General features: G+C 42.1%; 2 protein-coding genes across 2 annotated transcripts in view; both read left to right on the top strand.

Annotated features, from left to right (window-relative positions):
- Positions 1-6,839, top strand: part of OXSR1 (oxidative stress responsive kinase 1) — a 103,270-nt gene extending 96,431 nt beyond the window's left edge. Inside the window, exon 18 of the mRNA XM_058180920.1 lies at positions 5,569-6,839. Within this exon, the coding sequence (XP_058036903.1) occupies positions 5,569-5,580 (12 nt within the window). The 3' untranslated portion in view covers positions 5,581-6,839. The remainder of the gene's footprint in view (positions 1-5,568) is intronic.
- Positions 6,840-9,391: 2,552 nt separating this feature from the next.
- Positions 9,392-19,754, top strand: part of LOC131197550 (solute carrier family 22 member 13-like) — a 35,152-nt gene continuing 24,789 nt past the window's right edge. Inside the window, exons 1-2 of the mRNA XM_058181767.1 lie at positions 9,392-9,763; positions 17,626-17,729. Coding sequence (XP_058037750.1) covers positions 9,392-9,763; positions 17,626-17,729 — 476 coding nt within the window. The remainder of the gene's footprint in view (positions 9,764-17,625; positions 17,730-19,754) is intronic.

Raw genomic sequence — 19,754 nt, 5'->3', positions numbered from 1 at the left:
AATCTTTGAACTGCAATTTACCATATGGTCATGATCCTTTGCATCTGACTTTAATTTAGTCCTTGGTGCTCTCTGAACTTGGTTGTTTTCTTGCAGATGTGATTTCTTGCAGCATCACTAGTGCTATGTCAGTGCTAACCTCCCTAGTGCTGATGATGTTACTTACATCTGCAAGAAAACAGCCAAGCTCACGTAGTACCAAGGACCCCTCATTTCAACCTTGAGTTACAAATATTCTCCTTTATTAATCTACTCAAATAATTCAAGATGAATATCAAGCACAAAGGATCAGGACCAGGGGTGAAATGCTCCCGGTTCGCACCGGCTCGCCCGATTAGGTAGCGATGGCAGCTGCTGGTTCGGAGGACCGGTAGCAAAAATCCCTGCCCCCCCCCCCCGCCTCTGCTGAGCCGCACCATCAGCAGAGGGTTTTTTTTAACTTTTAAAAGTTTTTCTTCAGCTGAAACATGCTTTGAAAAGGAAAAAAAACCCCTCTGATGATCGCGGGGCTGAGCAGAGATCATCAGAACACTTTAAAAGTTTTTTTTTAAAAACCCTCTTCAGCCGAAGGGGGAAAAAACAAGAAAAAAAACCACGAAGTTTTAAAAGCCTCCTCTGGCGATCCCAGAGGAGTTTCCTGATCCTCACAGGCTTTTAAACCCACTTTTTAACAGACCCCACTTACAAGAGCCCCCACCCATGCCCAGCCAATTCCCCCTCCTTACTTACCTATAATTACTGCTCTTTTGGGCTGGCCATGCTTTCTTCAGCTACTGAAGAAGAAAAAAAGCTTGCTTTGACTTCCTGCTTTGCTGGCTGAGGAACTCTGGGATTTGAAGTCCACAATAAAATAAAATAAAATAAAATAAAATAAAATAATAAAATATTTGTGCAGCTTTCTGAGATTTGGTGTGGTTATGTAGTGTTTCACTCTAACTACACAAACACACAAAATCTCAGAAAGCTGTATGTGGCATTGTGTGTGTGTGTGTGTGAGAGAGAGAGAGAGAGAGTTGTGTGTGTGTAAAGTGTGAAAGTTGGTTTTTGAGCTTTTTGTGGCTGTATGAAGTGTGAAGTGCAGCTGCTTTTACACTGTGTGTGAGTCAGTTGTGTTGTGTTGTGTGTGTGTAAAGTGTGAAAGTTGGTTTTTGATACCTCTTATAGTTTTTTATACTTTGTTTATTATTTTTATTATTTATTGTTATTGGCCACGCCCACCTAGTCAAATGACCCTCCCAAGCCACGCCCACCAATTAAGCCACGCCCACAGAACTGGTAGGGAAATTTTTTAGATTTCACCCCTGATCAGGACCGTACATTAAGTTGCAGTTCAGAAAGAATTTATTCGTCTAATTGAATCTAGTCAACTGAACTTCAGTACTAAACTGGCGCAGAGAAGAGTCAACTAAATTCAAGTTGGACTTAGACTGTATGTGGCAACATAACGATTCTAAGCTGATGACATGCTTAACTCCTCCTACCAGCTCTGTCTGCTGTTCTCCTAAATTCATTGTTTAGGGTGAACATACTCTTGTTAAGAGTATGTTTGAGCAGCTTGGGAAGATGTTCTGAAGATTAGGAAATATTAGTGATAAGACTGAGCCCTAGGGGAGTGCAGACATATTTCACCTAAAAAAAAAAAATCAAAATTTTACCAGGATCTTTGAAGCAAAGATTCGCGAAGGAATTAGTTCCCTGATTCACAAGATAGTTTATTCTTTCGAAGGTAACTCAGAATATCCACTTTAATGGAGACAAACATCACAGCCCGAGTGTAATTTTTCACTTACTATAAAACCTGGGGATTCTTTATTTGTACTTCCGTTATCCCACTGTCAGGATTGCAAAGTCATGTGAATCTGTGCTACTTTTATCTTAACGCAAGTCCTGGACTTACAACAGTTTGTTTAGTGACAGTTTGAGGTTACAATGGGATTTTCAAAAAGTGAATTATGGCTGTTTTTCACACTTAACAACCATTGCGGCATCCCCATGGTCATGTGATCAAAATTTGGATGCTTGGCAACTGACATGTATCTATGACAGTTGCAATGTCCTGGGGTCACGTGATCCCTTTTTGAGACCTTACAACCAATGTCATTGGGGAAACCTGGTTCACTTAACAACTGTGTTACTAACTTAACTACTGCAGTGATTCACTTCACAACTATGGCAAGAAAGTTGGCTTAACAACTGTCTCACTTAGCCACAGAAATTTTGGGCTCAAATTGTGGTCATAAGTTGACTGTAATTATGCAGTCTTGCAAACCTGGATGTGTGTCATCCCTCCCTCCCTTTATCTTTGTGAGAACTAGGCAAGATCTTGTCAGAGAGATTTTCTTAGTTTACATTCCTGACCTGGACTCATTTTCTCTTTTTTACCTGACTCTGGTCTTGATCGTAGCTTTGCCTCCTGTCCCTCAAGGCCATTCTCTCTGTCCTTTAAATGTCCCGGTAAAATAATGGATTCCGTCTCCTTGCCTTTCAGGCATCAGGCGTGGAAGCATCTGAAATCCCCGATGATGGCAAACTTATTGGATTTGCTCAGCTCAGCATCAACTAAAACAACACTCCCTGCTTATGGTCGCAACCCATAGGTGCAACGTACGAATACTCCTGTTGGCCAAAAAAAGCAAAACCACTCCTGCCAAAGAACCAAAACTACAGGCCCTTGTTCTTAGAAGCTTTAACTTTATTTGTTCCCAAGTAGCATCAAGGAGGTTTACAACACTATTGCCTTGGAGGCATTTGGCTTCTGTTCCACCCACACACTGTTTTTGCATTTCCTGCCTCTCAATTTTACCCCTCCCTCCCTTCTCTCCAACTGCCCCTCCCTTCCTTTTCTTCTTTCCTTCTTTCTGTCCTTTCTTCCCTCCCTCCCTTCTTTCCTTCCCTTCCTCCCTCCCTTGCTCTTCTTCCTTCCTTCTTTCCTCCTTCCTTTTTCTTCTTTCCTTCTTTCTGTCCTTCCCTTCTTCCCTTCCCTTCCTCTCTTGCTCCTCCCCTTCCTTCCTTCCTCCGTCCCTCCCTCCCTCCCTTCCCCTGCATGCTTGTACTTATTATTGCCTTAACTCAGCCTTCCCCAACTGAGTGCCCACCAATTAGGCTGTGCCTACAACTCTTGGTTTTATAGCCAAGAGGGCTGGGAATTCCAGGGGTTGTTGGGATATATACCAGAGGACATCTGGTTGGGAATGTCTGCCTTAACTATTTAAAAACTAAACAGAAATAGAAACATTACTACTGAGTACGAAAGAAGGGTTTCGCTGCTCTTAATACTTGTCCTGATGTGATGGGTTGGATCATTTCTGCCTGACTGGTAAACAGTAAAGACATTTTGATTTATGGTCCATCTAACTGGACAGGTATCTTAACAAAACAAAACAAAAAATAATGGAAGCCGTTGTGGAGTGTCAGAATACAGGTTGAATTTACTGTGGAAAACTGAGTGAAGTCTTGAATAAGTGAGATCCCTTGGTTTAAGCAACCTTTTCTATATTTGGGGCGCAGAAGGAATTGCTTGGCCTGAGATAAAACTAGCCTTAATTTTCCCCCTTCTATTTGCAAACATGTTATCGGTGAAGAAACATCATGTTTCTTTGTAGCTGTGTTTCCTCCATCCTCAATTGGCTGTCTCACTGGGCCTTCTTCCCACTCACCCTGTGCTTATAGACTTCCAATATACAGACACAATGGTTGAAACATCTGGTGCCAAAAATGTTTCTGTTCATCATAAACTAAGCAGCTTTGACAATTGCAGGATGGATAGACAGGAGCAATTCTGGTGCAAGAGGCAGAGACCATGCATAGAAACTGGCCGCCCATCAGGCCAAAAAGAGGATTTTGCATCATAGGAACTAAAAGATGTCCCATTCCAAATACCCATATTGTGTACGTTTCATCATCATCACTCTCTTATTTCATTCTGGAAGTTGCTTATGCTCAGTTGCTTATCTGGACAAAAATGGAGAGTGGCACAGCCAGCACCAATATTCCTGAACACGGAACTTTTCTCAGAAAATGAAATTTCAGTCTTTCAGTTTTATCATTTGGTTGTTGGGCTTCCACTCTCCTGCAAATATCCCTCAAAAATCCCTTGGTGGAAAACAATTTTCTCTTGTTTTCCCCCAAGAGAAATCCACCCTTAAATCTGAAGTAATTTCCGGCTTCCTTAAAACTGTTGCAATCTGATGATGAATCCTCAGAAAGTCTGAGGTTCTGACATCCCCCAGAGGTTCTGCAGAAGATTTAGGGTGCAGCCGATCTTATACCGACATCTTGCGGAAGTATCTCTATCGGTCATCATAATTTTCTCATCCTTGCGGTTGTCTCTGCAATTGGTTTTTGGTGAAGGGATTTCTGTGTAAGTAGCCTATTGAGATTGTCTCGCAAGTTGCTAGGAGTAGTTAAAGCTCACCAGATATGGTTTGCTGTGTGACCCTTCATAAAACCCAGATGTCCTTGGCATGTGGACGGAGCGGAAATTGATCGTATGGACTGGCCATTAGAAGGTCTGTAAACATGAGTCTGTCTAACACAGGGCCACTGCAGGTGGTTTCCCGATTCCCATTTTAATCTCCAAAAAATCCACATCCGTTACATTAAAAATCCTTTTACCTTTCTTACGTCCTTCTTCCTTCATTGACTGGTACATATGAAACTGCCCCCATTCGGTTTTTACAGCAATAAATGAAATTGCCAGTTAAAGACATACTTGGCAAATCAATGCTTGGCGCAGTTTTGTCTCTTTGCTGCACTGCTTGGAATCTGCCAATAGTAAAGTTTTGTTTTTAATACTCTTCTCACATATCAAAAGTTTGGTCAACATTAGGGTAACTGAAGCCACTATAACTCATATTTAGTGTTTGTTTTTTAAGACATTATTAGTATCTGGGGTTCTTTTTTTCTTTCCGTTGTTTTGGATTTTTAACCTATAAATTATATATTTAGTTTGGGAAAAAAGAAACATTTATAATGCACTATGTGAACAATAAAATGCTAATGGATTTTTCTCGCCATCCTATAGCAGCCATTTGCCCCCTCCAGCTTTTGTGTATCACTGCTTAGCTTTGAAGTGTTTTGTACATCCACATTGTTTTTGCCTTAATATTAATTTATGTAGCAAACCAATGGAATTAAGTCTCATCCCTGGCTGTAGCATTTCAGTAGGTAGGGTGTGGGCCCCAGTGAAGTGATTATGAACTGTTTTTTATAGCCCTTCCTCCTCCTCCTCCTCCTCTTGTTTCAAATACCGTGGTCGAACCACCATGACACTTAAGGTTCCAAACCTGGTTTCTAACTCAGGTTAAGGACAGTAATAAATGTCCTCATAACATGTTGTGGAAGAGTGGGATGGGAGCTGTTATACTCATTTGTGTCCACATTGAATCTCCCGAGAGGGTTGAAGTTAGCGCCCCACACTTGCTCTCTCAGGGTGAGTGGAAAACGTGGAGGTTGGGATTCTTAAGTCTTCTGATGCAATAAATTTTCCCCTCCAAGCAGCAATGAAAGCTCGATTTCCTTTATTGCTTAATGTATTTATTGTTCACCTCTAATTTTTGTTTTGGCTAGATCTGCTCGTAGGTCATTAGCAGAACTGCTCCAGATGTGGACATCTATTGAAGAAAAGATTTGAAAATGAGAAATGTTTAGACAGCAGTCATGGGGTGGGAAGGGGTAGAGATTGGGGGGGGGGAAGTACTGCTTGGGCTGTGTTACTGTGTCTGTGTGTGTCTATGTGGGACCTCCCAAAACTTCCATATTTTCCTATCCTTGCGCTTGGCAGCTTATAAGCAAGCAAGCTACGGTATATTCTTGAATGAACCTTGGAGGTCATTTTCTCAATTTAAAACCCTTTAGGAGGGGCAGAAGTCAATCATTCTTAGTCAGCTGTTTGGGATAGACCTCAACTGGATGAGGGAAGCGGCTCTCGGAGGCTCCACGAGACGATGGTCTCCCCAAACTTCTGCTTCTGGTTGGCCAGAAATTCTTTGGAGCCAGTGATGTTATTGTCACTACAGTGCACACAGCCCTAGTCCCAATATCCATGCCCAGGTATGATCATGTGGAAAGAGGATCTCTTGCTGAAATGGAGGGTGGCCCTGAATTGGGGTACCCGAGATGGCCGATGAGCAGCGTGAGGAAAAATGTAGCCGTCCATTTTATTTCATCCCATCTTCAGCTACAGAGACCAAATAATTCTGGTACAGTATTAAATCATTTGGCCTGCATGCTGTGCGTAACTTTGAATCCACTATATCTTGATGCAGTATCTTATCTATTTATTTATTCATTCCTTCATTCCTGCCTCTATCTAATCCAGGTCTAGCAGACAAGAGTATCCCTAATGACTGTTCCCGTGTATTATTATAATAATGATTCTTTTAGTGATCCAGAACTACTTTGCTACTAGATTTTTAGACTGATTGTCTCTTAATAATTAATAGTATTTCCTTTTTTTTTCTTCCCCCCACCCCTCTTTGGATACTAGAAATGCTAGACAACTATTTTATTCTTGAGGTTCAAAAGTGCCAATGATTTTTGTTGTTGTTGTTTGGTAGCTTAAAAATTAATTCTAACCTTTATACCCTCATGGATCAGAGGGTTTTTATTTTGGGTAAATTCTGAACTTGAACCTAGAAATCGGTTTGTATTTTTTTAAACTTAGTTAATAGCCTTGAGGAGGGTGGTGTATTAATATAAAAGGAACCTCTACACAATTTGGTGTATTGTAGATTTTAACGAAAGATGTAAAATATTCAGCCTTTTTTTCTCTTTGACTTTGTATTTTATTGCATGTCATTTCTCTAATTTTTAATCAATAAAAAAAACCTTGTCCATTATTTTTGAGAGTTGGTTTGTGTTAAAGTTCTGTTGTCCTTTTTCTACAGATATCACAAGTAATATACGACATAGCACACTCTCGCATGTGGCACCTTATTATAAATAGCTAAATTATAATTCTTTGTCCAAAAGTGCTGCTGTTCTGGTAAATAAGGCATTGGTTAAAATCAGAATATTTATAACTTTTTATTGCCTGTTTCTGCCAAGCAGGAACCATTTAAAAGTAGCCCTGAACTTAACAACCATTCTTTTAGTGACAGTTCGAGGTTACAATGACACTGAAAAAAGTGATATACTTTGTAAGTTTTTCATACTTAACAACCATTGCAGGATTCCCATTGTCACACAACCAAGCTTTGGATGCTTGGCAACTGGCATGTACTTGTGGTTGCATTGATCCAGGGTCACACTTTTGAGACCTTCTGACAAGCAAAATCAAAGTCTATATATACTATATTTTCTGCAAAAATAACACTTTGAATTGTACACATTCAATTACCTGACCTTTAGTTGCATTGATCCAAAATAATTACCACACATCATATCATCCCTGCAACCAAAGAGGCTGACCTACCAGGAGTGTAGGTTGGAGGAATGGCACCAATCATACTATCCTTCCCCAGATTTCCCAATTCGATAGATGTTTCTCAATCTTGGCTGTGGACTTCAACTCCCAGAATTGCCCAGTCACTATTGAAGTCCACACATCATCAACCGGCCAAGGTTGAGAAACAATGCATTAGAGAGCATGGATTGAAGGAGGATGGATGCTCGCAAAACATCTAGGACTGGAGAGAGACCGCTTTGCAAGTCTTTCTAGAGGACTTGCAACTCATTAGCCTCAGCTATTGTAACTGTGTCCTAAGTCTGAACACCCAAGTTTTTCTTGTCCAGGGTAAATAAGCTGAAAATTGCAATCAAGTGAGGGCCAAAGTATGGCATGGAAATTCGTTCTTAGATCATGCTGAAAATTAACAAATCATGGTTCAGACAGGATTGCTTGATGGATTGAGTGATCAAGGTGTCATCTCCAATCTGTCTCCTAACCTTTAAGATTGAAGTCTTCCAACAGTGCAGCCATCACATATATAATTCAATCCCTCCACTTTGCTGCCAATTGTCCCTTTCTTCCTTCTACCTATTTCAGTATCAGACTCCACCAGGTGTTTGCATTGATTGGTTGGTTTATTGATTACGTGCCATCAAGTTGGTGTTAACTCTTTTAAGAATCGCACTTTCTCCATAATGAAGTTTCCCTGGTCCTTCAGTTCTTCAATGGGCACACCCATTGACACTAACTAAGTCACACCCGTTGTCTTTTCCAGTACTATAGACTTCTCCAGAAAGCAGGATCTTCACATCAGTAGATTGATTGGCTGATTGACCATCATCAAGTTGGTGATCACTCTAGCGACATATCCATGTCTAGTCTAGTGAAAAGAAGAACTGGGGTGACATAATAGCAGTATTCCAGTATCTAAGAGGCTGTGTCAAAGAAGAGGGGGTAGACCTATTCCCCAAAGCACCTGAAGGCAGGAGAAGCAGCAATGGATAGAAACTAATCAAGGAGAGAAGCAATTTAGAACTAAAATTTCCTGACAGTGAAAACAATCAGTGGAATGACTGGTCTCCAGAAACTGTGGGTGCTCATTGAAGCATTGAAGGTTTTTATGAATTGATTGGACAGCCGTTCGTCCAAAATGGTATAAGGGTCTCCTGCTTGTTCAGGAAGTTGGACTAGCAGACCTCCAAGATCCCATCCAGTTCTGTTATTCTGGGTTTCTTTTTTTATTCTAGATATAACTTCTCCAGTATGATCTGTTGCCAACCTGATTTCTTCAGGTATTTCAATGGTGTACCAGTTGCTTTTGTAATTGACCCACCCCTCTTGATCCTGGTTGTCCTCTTCTACTTTTCCAGAGATCTAGCATGGTTTTGCAGATAGCCTTTAATATTCCTATCACATGATTTATAATTGAGGTGTGAACCTTGTGACCCCCATATACAGTAAATTGTCCCAGCTTAGTATCCCATCAATTATATTACATCATCAATTATATTACCCTACCACCACCAAAAAAATCCCATCATCCACTCTTCTGATTTCCTTGATTAAATTCTTCAGTCTTGAAAAAATTAAATTTTTCACCTCTGTGAAAAATAGACCTCTCTTCAAATAAATAATCTAATTAAAATTTCGGAAAGTGAGACTGACACCTCTGAGGCTGTCAATTTTTTCCAGTTCGCTTCACTTTTGACGGGTCCATATGAGCTTTGCTCTCTGGCTGTCCAAGCTGCAAAGTTGGCAATTATTCTTTTACACTTTAATCTTTGTGTAATCTTTGTAGTTGTTAAAGTGTAACATGTCATGTATTAAGACGATTAACAAAGAGCTCAATATCGTTCCTGAACTTCACTGAGTGCCATGTCAAAGTTTATTCTGAGTTTAACTATTAATTCCCGAGGCTATTGAATTCCAGAGGGCTATCTGGATAGCCAGTTTAGCCAGAGGATAGCCAGTAGCAGAGACAAAGGCAGAACGAAAACAGCCATGACCGATTTTGGGGAAATTATCAAAGCTCTTAATGATTTTGGCCGATTCCAGCATTGGCTGGTACTGATGATCACTATAGCCTCACCCTTTGCTGGTTTCCATATGTTCAGCCAATTATTCATGGTCATTCCAGTATCTCATCACTGCAACACTACTTGGCTGGACACCATCCACTTGAACTTGACCGAAGAGGAGAAGCTGAATTTAACCATTCCCCGAAATCCTGACGGGACCTTAGAACAATGTCTCATGTATACTCCTGTGGAAACTAACTTAGAGACCATCCTGCAATCTGGATTGAATTCAACAGAGAAGTGCCAAGATGGATGGGTTTATCCTTCCAAGCCACAGCCTTCTCTGGTTACCCAGGTTTGGGAATCTCATTTTCTTCCTGAATTAAATGTTTGGGGTTTTTTGTATAAAACTCAGAAAGTGTGCCAGGAGTTAAAGGCAAAAAAAAAAAAAAAAAGTGGGGAAAGAAAATAAAGCATGATATTTGCAACAGAATCTGTCCCTGGACAGTTGTCTGCAATGAATAAGGAAACTAAATTTCTTCCCACTCACAAGTAGCCCTTTAGAGTCTAAATGTGCCTCGTCTTTAAAGAGCTTCTTGTGATAACTAACAATTAGTGCAATTGATCAATACAATGTGATCTGTGTATCTGCGAACAAAAACCATGCAGCAATCTGAAAAAAACCTGAAGTTCTACAGAACCTGGATCTCAGAGTGACTTCCATCCAATAAAGGAGAATATTTGTAACTTAAGGGTTGAAATGAAGGGCCCTCTGAACTTGGTTGTTTTCTTGCAGATGTTTCATTACCCTAAGGACTGATGATGTCAGCTAGTTTGGTAATGAAACATCTGCAAGAAAACAACCAAGCTCAGAGAGCACCAAGGAATCTTAACTTCCATTCATATACCATTCAAATAGGTGGCTCAGTGGCTAAGACGCTGAGCTTGTCGATCAGAAAGGTCGGTAGTTCGGCGGTTCGAATCCCTAGTATGGGTCTCCTGCGTGAGCAGGGGGTTGGACTAGATGACCTCCAAGGTACCTTCCAACTCTGTTACTGTTAACTTCATCAGGTTTCACTAGATCCATCAACACTGTACTTTTGTCCAGGTTCCTTCGTAATGACTTGTAGAGAAGCCTAAAAAAATGATCTGGCCTGGGTCTTTTAATGTTTTCACATTTTCCTCCTGCATAGTTGCATTATATTAAATCTTGGCCATTTTAAAAGTGTTTGTACTTCAACTCCTAGAAGTCCCCAACCAGCATGTATTTTAAAGTGGTCAAAGTTGAGAACCACTGCATTGTATTTTGGTTCGGTAAAACCCTTCAGAGCAATTCATATTAGGGGATATATCAGTTTCCTAAAGATAAAAAGTTTAGACTATAAGAAAAAGATTCAAAATGGGAGTGCATTTTTTTTTTTTTTTGGCCAACTCAAGGTCACAAAATGGATGAGAAAGCTTTTAAACTGCCAAGAATTGTTAATCAGACACATTAAAAAAAACAAAAAACTATTTGTTGGGAGGTTTGAAAGTTTGCCAGTCAGAGACTGAGATAGCAAGTAAAAAGGGAGGCCTGGAAAGATTCATTGTCGGATAATTCTAGGATAATCAACTACAAGTTATGTTATACAGTTTGGCTGCCTACAAAAGATGTCAGTTTTAGAACTAATCCATCTGGGCCACTAAAATTCAGATGACCTGTAGATGTCAGCAAAGAGATGCAGAAAACATCTAATCCCTTGCTGCTATCTGTGCGTGTCTAGTAGGGGATCTATCTGAATGTTTGCTACCTAAATCTGGTAGCTTCTGCGAAGAAAAAAAAATCATGAAATCCAGCATTTAACTGCAAGCTGACTCCCAGCTTTCTAGAATGGTAGAAACCAAGAAATTCAACTAAAGCCACATGGGCACCTGGATAGCTACCTACATAGACCAGGTAGGGTCTCCGAATTTGACAGCTTTAAAACTTGTGGATCAGCCTGGCTGGCTGAGGAATTCTGGGAGTTGGAAGTCCACAAATCTTAAAGTTGCCAAGTTTGGAGACCCTCTCGCTAAATGCTGAAGAACCTGAATACATGCATCTCTGCTTTTTGCTACTTGCCACCCCAGTAAAAAGTCCTACGCTTGCTGGACATCAGGATATCAGCAGAGCCAGTCCGGTACAGTGATGAAGGTGCTGGACAAGAAACCAGGCGACTGTGAGTTCTAGTCCTCCCTTAGGGACAGAATGTCCATAGACAGTCCTCCCTTAGGCACACAAGCCAGCCAGGAGACCAGGGGTGGGATTCAGACAGTTTGGGTGAAAGGGATGCTAATTTTACATCTGGTTCACCGAACCAGTAGTTGCAAGGACTGGCTGGCCCCACCCACCCTACCCCTCCCCTCCCAGGAGTCTCCATGTGGCCCGTTTTGGATGCCAGCTAAGTGCAGGGTCCACATGGCACTCCGGGAACTCCGGGAACAGGCCCATTTCAGGCCTCTGGAAGGCCTCCAGAGCCCGTGGGAGACTGTTTTTGCCTTCCTGGAGGCTCGAGGAAGCCCACTGGAGCTTGGGGAGGGTAAAACACACACACACCTGCTGTGGTGCAGGAGGCCGACTATGCCACGCCCACCATGGCCACACGCACCCAGCAACCAGGCAGAGAACCGGTTGCTAAAAGTTTTGAATCCCACTCCTGCAGGAGACTTTGGGGCAGCCCCTCTCTCCACCTCCATCTATACTTTTTCAATGGGAACACTCTAGTCCTCCTCAAATTCAGAAGTACCCCGAGACAGGGATCCCCAATCTCTGGGCTGTGGCCCACCAGCAGGCCTCGAGCCTTTGGGAACTGGGCTACGGAAAGCGGCAGACGACCATGTGCGCGTGCATCCCCAATCCTGTGAGCAGTGGGTGACCCCACATGCATGCGCTCCATTTGTGTGAGCAAATGGTTGGAGACCCCAATGACTTTAGAAACTTCTTCCAGGTTAAAAAAAAACAAACCCAAAAAAACCCAAACTACAGAAAGAAAATTCTTACTGCTGAATGTTGGCTCACAACATTCGTGAATGTTGGCTCACGGGATTCTCTATGCATGGTCACTCATGCTCTCGTCACTTCCCGCCTGGACTACTGTAACACTCTCTACATAGGGCTCCCCTTGAAGAGCACCCGGAGACTCCAACTGGTTCAGAATGCGGCCGCACGGGTAATAGTGGGAGCAATTACGGCTCCCATGCACGAGCTGCACTGGCTTCCGGTGGTCTTCCGGGTGCAATTCAAGGTGTTGGTTATCACCTTTAAAGCGCTCCATGGCATAGGACCGGGTTATCTACGAGACCACCAGCTGCTACCAATAGCCTCCCATCGACCCTTGTGCTCCCATAGAGGAGGTCTCCTCAGGGTGCTGTCGGTCAAACAATGTCGACTGGCGACCCCCAAGGGGAGAGCCTTCTCTGTGGGGGCTCCTGCCCTCTGGAACAAACTGCCTCCGAGGATACGTCAACTTCCTGATCTCCGGACCTTTCGCCGTGAGCTAAAGACCTTTCTGTTCCATCGTGCAGGGCTGGCTTAATGAAGTTTTTTATTGGGGTTTTAATATAGTTTTATTATAATTCTTTCAGCCTTTAATTTAATTAGTTTTTTAAATGCTTTTTTAACTTTTTGATTTGTGCTTTTTACCATGGCTGTAAACCGCCCTGATTCCTTCGGGAGAAGGGCGGTATATAAATTAAATAAATAATAATAATAATAATAACAAGTCCAGTAGCACAACTCTTCCTACAGCTTACGTGACATAAAGGAAAAGAAACTTTTTGTAGGCGAGAAGATGCAAGGCGAATTTACTTGTCTCAGGATAATGTTGCAGAATCCAATCTGGGTCGCTCACCGAGACCAGAGACAGAAAACAGAGCACTAGACACTCTGTTAAAGAGAGGTTCCCTGGAGATGGGCTGCAGCACAAGTCTGAAAGCTCGGAAGACAAAACTTCTGGCCCCGCCGACCGACCCAGATTGGATCCCGCAAGAAGATGCAAGCTTACTGCTTAGTTATCTGTCAGAAATGGTGTAGGGTCTCCTGCTTGGGCGGGGGTTGGACTAGATGATCACCAAAGTCCCTTCCAGCTCTGTTAATCTGTTAGAAATCTGTGAGTGTTGCATGACTCCTGCCCTGCTCCCTTTCCATCAGTAGGTGGCACTGCAACGTAGCTGCCTATTCAAAAAGGCAATTATCCTCTTGCAATTTGAAATGCCCAGCCTAATGATTTAATATGGTTTTTCTGAACCTTTCCTTCCTTCCACAGAGTTCTGACTAAAGTCCAGCCTAAACTTCTTAACAGCATCCTCACAACAATCCTGTAAGGTATCAGGAGAGAGATGATGTGCAGAGGATACTAAGCTGGCAGGAATAGCTAACACTCTAGAAGATAGACTCAAGTTCCAGAAGGATCTTGACAGATGTGAATACTGGGCCCTATCTAATAAAATGAAATTCAATGTAGAGAAAAGTAAAGTCCTATACTTAGGTAAGAAAAACCAAAAGCACACGTATAAACTGGGGGAAACCAGGCTAAATACCAATGACTTTGAGGGGGATTTTGGAGTCTTAGTGGACAACCAGCTAAATATGAGCCATCACTGTGCAGCAGCAGCTAAAAAGGCCAACACAATCCTAAATTGCATTAAAAGAGGGATACAATCAAGATCAAGGGAGGTCCTAATACCACTCTATAAAGCCTTAGTAAGACCACACCTAGAGTTTTGGTCACCACACTATAAAAAACATGTTGAGACTCTAGAAAAAGTGCAGAGAAGAGCAACCAGGCTGGTTAGGGGACTGAAGGCTAAAACATATGAAGAATAGTTACAGGAACTGGGAATAGCTAGTTTAGTGATGAGAAGGACCAGAGGAGACATTATAGCATTGCTCCAATACTTGAAGGGCTGTCACAGAGAGGAAGAAGGGGGTCAAGCTGTTTTCCAAAACACCCAAAGGCCAGACAAAGAATAATGGATGCAAACTGACCAAGGAGAGATTCAACTTAGAAACGAGGAGGAACTTTCTAACAATGAGAACAATCAACCCGTGGAACAGGAGTTGCCTTCGGAAGTTTCATCACTTGAGACTTTCAAGAAAAGATTGGACTGCCATTTGTCAGAAATGGTGGTGGGTCTCCTGCTTGAGCAGGGGGTTGGACTAGATGACCTATTAGATCCCTTCCAACTCTGTTAATCTGTTAAATCTCAATTGCCCAAAGTCAACTAGGGTTCTTCTGCACATGAGATGTGATTTGAGAACTGGTTCAGTACAGTATTTCTGGCCCTTGACTCTGTGCCATCTTAATGCATCAGGGCTATTATTTTGGGAGAACTATACCTGAACTGCTCACCAGGATAAGAAGAAGGTTTGCTAGCTTACTTTTTTGCCTCGTCACCATCTTAGAATAGCATCTCTCTTATAGATCCAACAAAAATACAAATCAATATCAAAAGTAAGAAGAGATTGGACAGCCGTTGGCCCAGAACGGTATATGGGCTCTTGCTCAAGCAGTAGGTTGGACCAGAAGAACAAAGATGGTTAGGGGACTGGAGACTAAAATCAGGGGTGGGCTTCAAAAATTTTAGCAAGGGGTTCTCTGCCCGGTTGCTAGGTGGGCGTGGCCATGGTGGGCGTGGCCTAGTTGGCCTCCTGCACCAAGGTGGGGGGGCGGTGTTTTTGCTCTCAAGCCTCCGGGAGGAAAAAAACGGCCTCCCCAGGCTCTGGAGGCCCTCCGAAGGCCCGTTTCCAGCCTTCCCAAATTTCCAGTAGGCCTGTTTTTCATCCTACCTAAGCCTCCATGCGCACCCTGCACTTAACCTGCATCCAAAAATGGGTCACATGGGGACTTCTGGGAGGGGAGGGGTAGGCTGGATCACCCAGGAGTGGGATTTGGGGGTTCTCTGAACTACACAGAATCTTAGCTAGAGGTTCTCCCAAACCCCTGTGAACCCCCAAATGGCTAAAACATATAAAGAATGGTTGCTGGAATTGGGTATGTCTCATTTAATGAGAAGAAGGACTAGGGGTGACATGATAGCAGTGTTCCGATATCTAAGAGGCTGTCTCAAAGAAGAGGGAGTCTAGCTCTTTAAAGCACCTGAAGGCAGGATAAGAAGCAATGGGTGGACACTAATCAGGGAGGGAAGCAACCTGGAACTTAGGAGAAATTTCCTAACAGAATGATTAACCAATGGAACAACTTGCCTCCAGAAGTTGTGGGTGCTCCAACATTGGAGGGTTTTAAGAGGAGATTGGACAACCATTTATCTGAAATGTTATAGGGTTTACTGTTTGAGCAGGGGGTTGGACTAGAAGACCTCCAATGTCCCTTCTATCTCTATTATTCTGTTAAAACTGATGGCAGAAAAAGACCTAGTGGTTCACTTTTAAGGCTTTTTAAAAAAAATTTTTAAAATATTTGTCACATAATGGACGTGTGTTTACCCCAAGCATGTTTAAATTCAGTTAGTAATGATTGGTTCCAATCATCGCAAGTTGGTTCCAAGCTTCCACTATTTCTGGAGTGTAAGACTTTCTAACATTACTTTTGAGCTTCCTTCCTGTTTGAGGTTATGCTCTCGTGTTCTGGATATTTTCCTAACATTGAAAATGCCTTCTGGAACCTTATTCATACCTTTAATATACAGGTGATCCTTGAGTTATGACCACAATGGAGCCCAAAATTTATATTGCTAAGTGAAACATTTGTTAAGTGAGTTTTGCCCCATTTTTTTTGTTTTGTTTTTTTTTTGTTTACATTTATATCCCGCCCTTCTCCGAAGACTCAGGGCGGCTTACAGTGTATAAGGCAATAGTCTCATTCTATTTGTATATTTTTACAAAGTCAACTTATTGCCCCCCCCCAACAATCTGGGTCCTCATTTTACCTACCTTATAAAGGATGGAAGGCTGAGTCAACCTTTTACGACTTTTTACGACTTTTTACGACTTTTCTTGCCATAATGGTTAAGCGAATTCATTGCATTTGTTAAATTAGTAACACGGTTGTTAAGTGCATCTGGTTTTCCCCATTGACTTTGCTTGTCAGAAGGTCGCAAAAGGGGATCCCAGGACCCTGGGACACTGCAACCGTCATAAATATGAGTCAGTTGCCAAGCATCTAATTTTGATCATGTGACCATGGGGATGCTGCAATAGTCGTAAGTGTGAAAATCGGTCATAAGTCACCTTTTTAGTGCCGTTGTAACTTTGAACGGTCACTAAATGAACAGTTGTAAGTCGAGGACTAGCTGTATTTAAAGGTTTCAGTTGTGTCTCCTCTTTTCCTCAAATCCTCCAGGCTGTGTATATTCAGTTCCTTCCATTCTCTCCTGATCTTGAACCGTTTTTCTTGCTCGTCTCTGGACTCGCTCAACTTTATCAATGCCTTTTTTTAAGTGAGGTCTCCAGAACTGGACAGAACTTACAACAATTTGTTTAGTGACTTATGACTATTTTGCACACATTTTGTTTATGAACGTTGTAGCATCCCTACAGTGGCGTGATCAAAATTCTGACTTTTGGCAACTGACTCACATTTATGATGGCCGCAGTGTCTCCCTTCGCGACCTCCTGACAAGCAAAGTCAATGGGGAAGCTGGATTCACTTAACAACCGCGTTACTAATTGAACAACTGCAGTGATTCACTTAACAACTGTGGCAAGACAGGTTGTAAAAAAGGGGGGGGCAAAACCCACTCAACAAATTTCTCATTTAACATAAACGTTGGGCTCAGTTGTGGTCGTAAATCGAGGACTACCAAATGGGGTCTGTCTAAAGTCCTATGTAGCAGGGTTAGGCTCTCCTGTTTCCTGCTGGTGATCCTTCAAATTTATTAATTATTATTTATTAATTAGATTTTTATACCGCCCTTCTCCCGAAGGACTCAGGGCGGTGTACAGCCAAAAAGATAAAAACTCAGAATATATACAATTAAAACAAAAAATTTAAAACAGAACATATTAGAAAAAGGCCGACATTAAAAATTTAAAAATTTAAAAATTTAAAAACCCTAATACAATAAAACCCCAATTAAAATTAATAAAACTATTAAGCCAGTCCCGCTTGAATAAATAAGTATGTTTTTAGCTCACGGCGAAAGGTCGAAATGATGCGCCGTCACTAAAATATCTCGCGTGATCGTGGAATGAGTTATGGTTTCTTTTCATTAAAGTATTTTTCCTTTCCTCCTTTTAAGTTTTCCCTGGTATGTGATAGAAAGGATTTAATTGACATCTCCCAGTCCATCTTCATGTCGGGTCTCCTCGTTGGAGCAATGGTGTTAGGACCACTGAGTGACTGGTAAGACAACCAAAACCATTCCAGGAACTGAAAGGAAACTTATGGGTGACACTGGTTCAAAACACAGCAGTTCAACTCCTGTCCAGTGGTGGGTTGCTACAGGTTTGCACCAGTTCAGGAAAACTGGTAGCAGGGGCAGCGGGAGGCTCCGCCCACCCGCCTGACATCATCAAATATGATCTCGCGCATGCGTGAGCGAACCAGGAGCAAAAGTAAGTAGAACCCGCCCTTGCCCCTGTCGGATTGTAGAGGCAGGTTCCATAAACTAGGCAGCCTTTATGACCAGAGGCTTTGCACATCCAGGCGTGGAACCGAAGCTATCAACTTATAACCGTAACTGAGCCCCAAATTTCTGTTGCAAAGTGAGACAATTTGTTAAGCAAGTCTTGCCCCATTTATATCACCTTCCTTGCCAAAGTTGTTAAGTGAATTGCTGCAGTTGTTAGGTTAGTGACACGGTTGTTAAGTGGATCTGGCTTCCTCATTGACTTTGCTTGTCAGGGGGTCGCAATAGGGGACCACGTGACTCCGGGATAGTACAACCGTCATAAATATGAGACAATTGCCAAGCGTCTGAATTTTGATCATGTGACCAGGGGGATGCGGCAATGATCATAAGTGTGAAAAACGGTCATAAGTCACTTTTTGTCAGTGCCGTTGTAACTTCGAACGGTCACTGAGTGAACTGCTGTAAGTCGAGGACTACCTGTATTCTAAAAAAGGTTGGAGCAGTGTTGGCGAACCTTTCTGACACCGAGTGCTGAAACAGGAGCGCGCGTACACACATTCTGGTTTTCTGTGCGCACATGCGCATGCCTGCAAGAAACCAGAAGATCAGGTGGCTGGTGCGCATGCGCGCACAGAAAACCAGAATATCATCTTCCCAGCACACGCCTGCACACCGGACAGCTGTTCTTCCAGTTTCCAGCATTTCCCACATGCGCACCAGAACCTGGAAGAGCAACGGGTGATGGCTTGCCTGCCTGGAGAGATGGTCCTGTGTGCACACATGCCATAGATTTGCCATCACGGGTTAGAGCAAGTTGTTTGGAACCAGAGTGAATTTGATTTAAATCAAGCCAATTTAAAACACTATTTAGATCACTAATAAAAAGGCTTGATTTAAATCAACTCAATTTAAATCGTATTTTTTAAATTATTAAAATTACCTTTTAAAGAGCAGCTGTCATCTCTGCCCCACAGCAGCTCCTCCTCTCACCCGCTGTCGACCCACCGACTGTCTCATTCACTTTAAGTGACACAGCAAGGTGAGGGATGTGGATGCCCGCTAAGAGGCGCTGCCATGATGGATCTGGAATGACAGGCGCTCTTTAATATTATATTTATAAGCTGCTTAGAAGGTTTCACTTTCATTTTTTACTGCTTTCCCTTCCTCCTCACACTTAAGAGCCTGGTGGTATAGATGCATTTCTCTTCAAACAATCATACAGTTTGTAGTGTATAAAGATTTGCAATGGAATAAAGGAATACTCCTGAACTTCGTTTCATGATTTATCTCATGGTTACTGTGGAATTGTGTCAATGCATCAATGCAATGCAGGTTATCTCAGCTGGCAGAGCTCGGATTCATTGAATGAGTTTACCAAAAATGTAAATATTGCGGAATATACAGCCTCATGCTACATAACTAAGCTCCATTTCATGCTGAATAAACTAAACTATTAATGTATCTTAAATAGAAAATTGTCTTTAGATAGATTTTTTTTACTCCAAAAGCATTTTATTAAAATGAATTTGATAAAAATAAAAAAAAAAATCCAATTTAACATTGCCGTGGTCATGTGATTTATATTCGGATGCTTGGCAACTGACTCATATTTATGACGGTTGCAGTGTGCTGGCGTCACGTGTTCCCCCTTTGTGACCTTCTGACAAGCAAAGTCAATGGGGAAGCCAGATTCGCGTAACAACTAACTTAACAACTGCAGTGATTCACTTAGCAAATGTGGCAAGAAAAGTTATAAAACGGGGCAAGATTCACTTAACACATTCCTCACTTAACAA

Source organism: Ahaetulla prasina, chromosome 4 (assembly GCF_028640845.1).
Source record: "Ahaetulla prasina isolate Xishuangbanna chromosome 4, ASM2864084v1, whole genome shotgun sequence".
NCBI lineage: Eukaryota > Metazoa > Chordata > Lepidosauria > Squamata > Colubridae > Ahaetulla > Ahaetulla prasina.
This window is presented reverse-complemented; position numbering and strand designations above follow the sequence as displayed.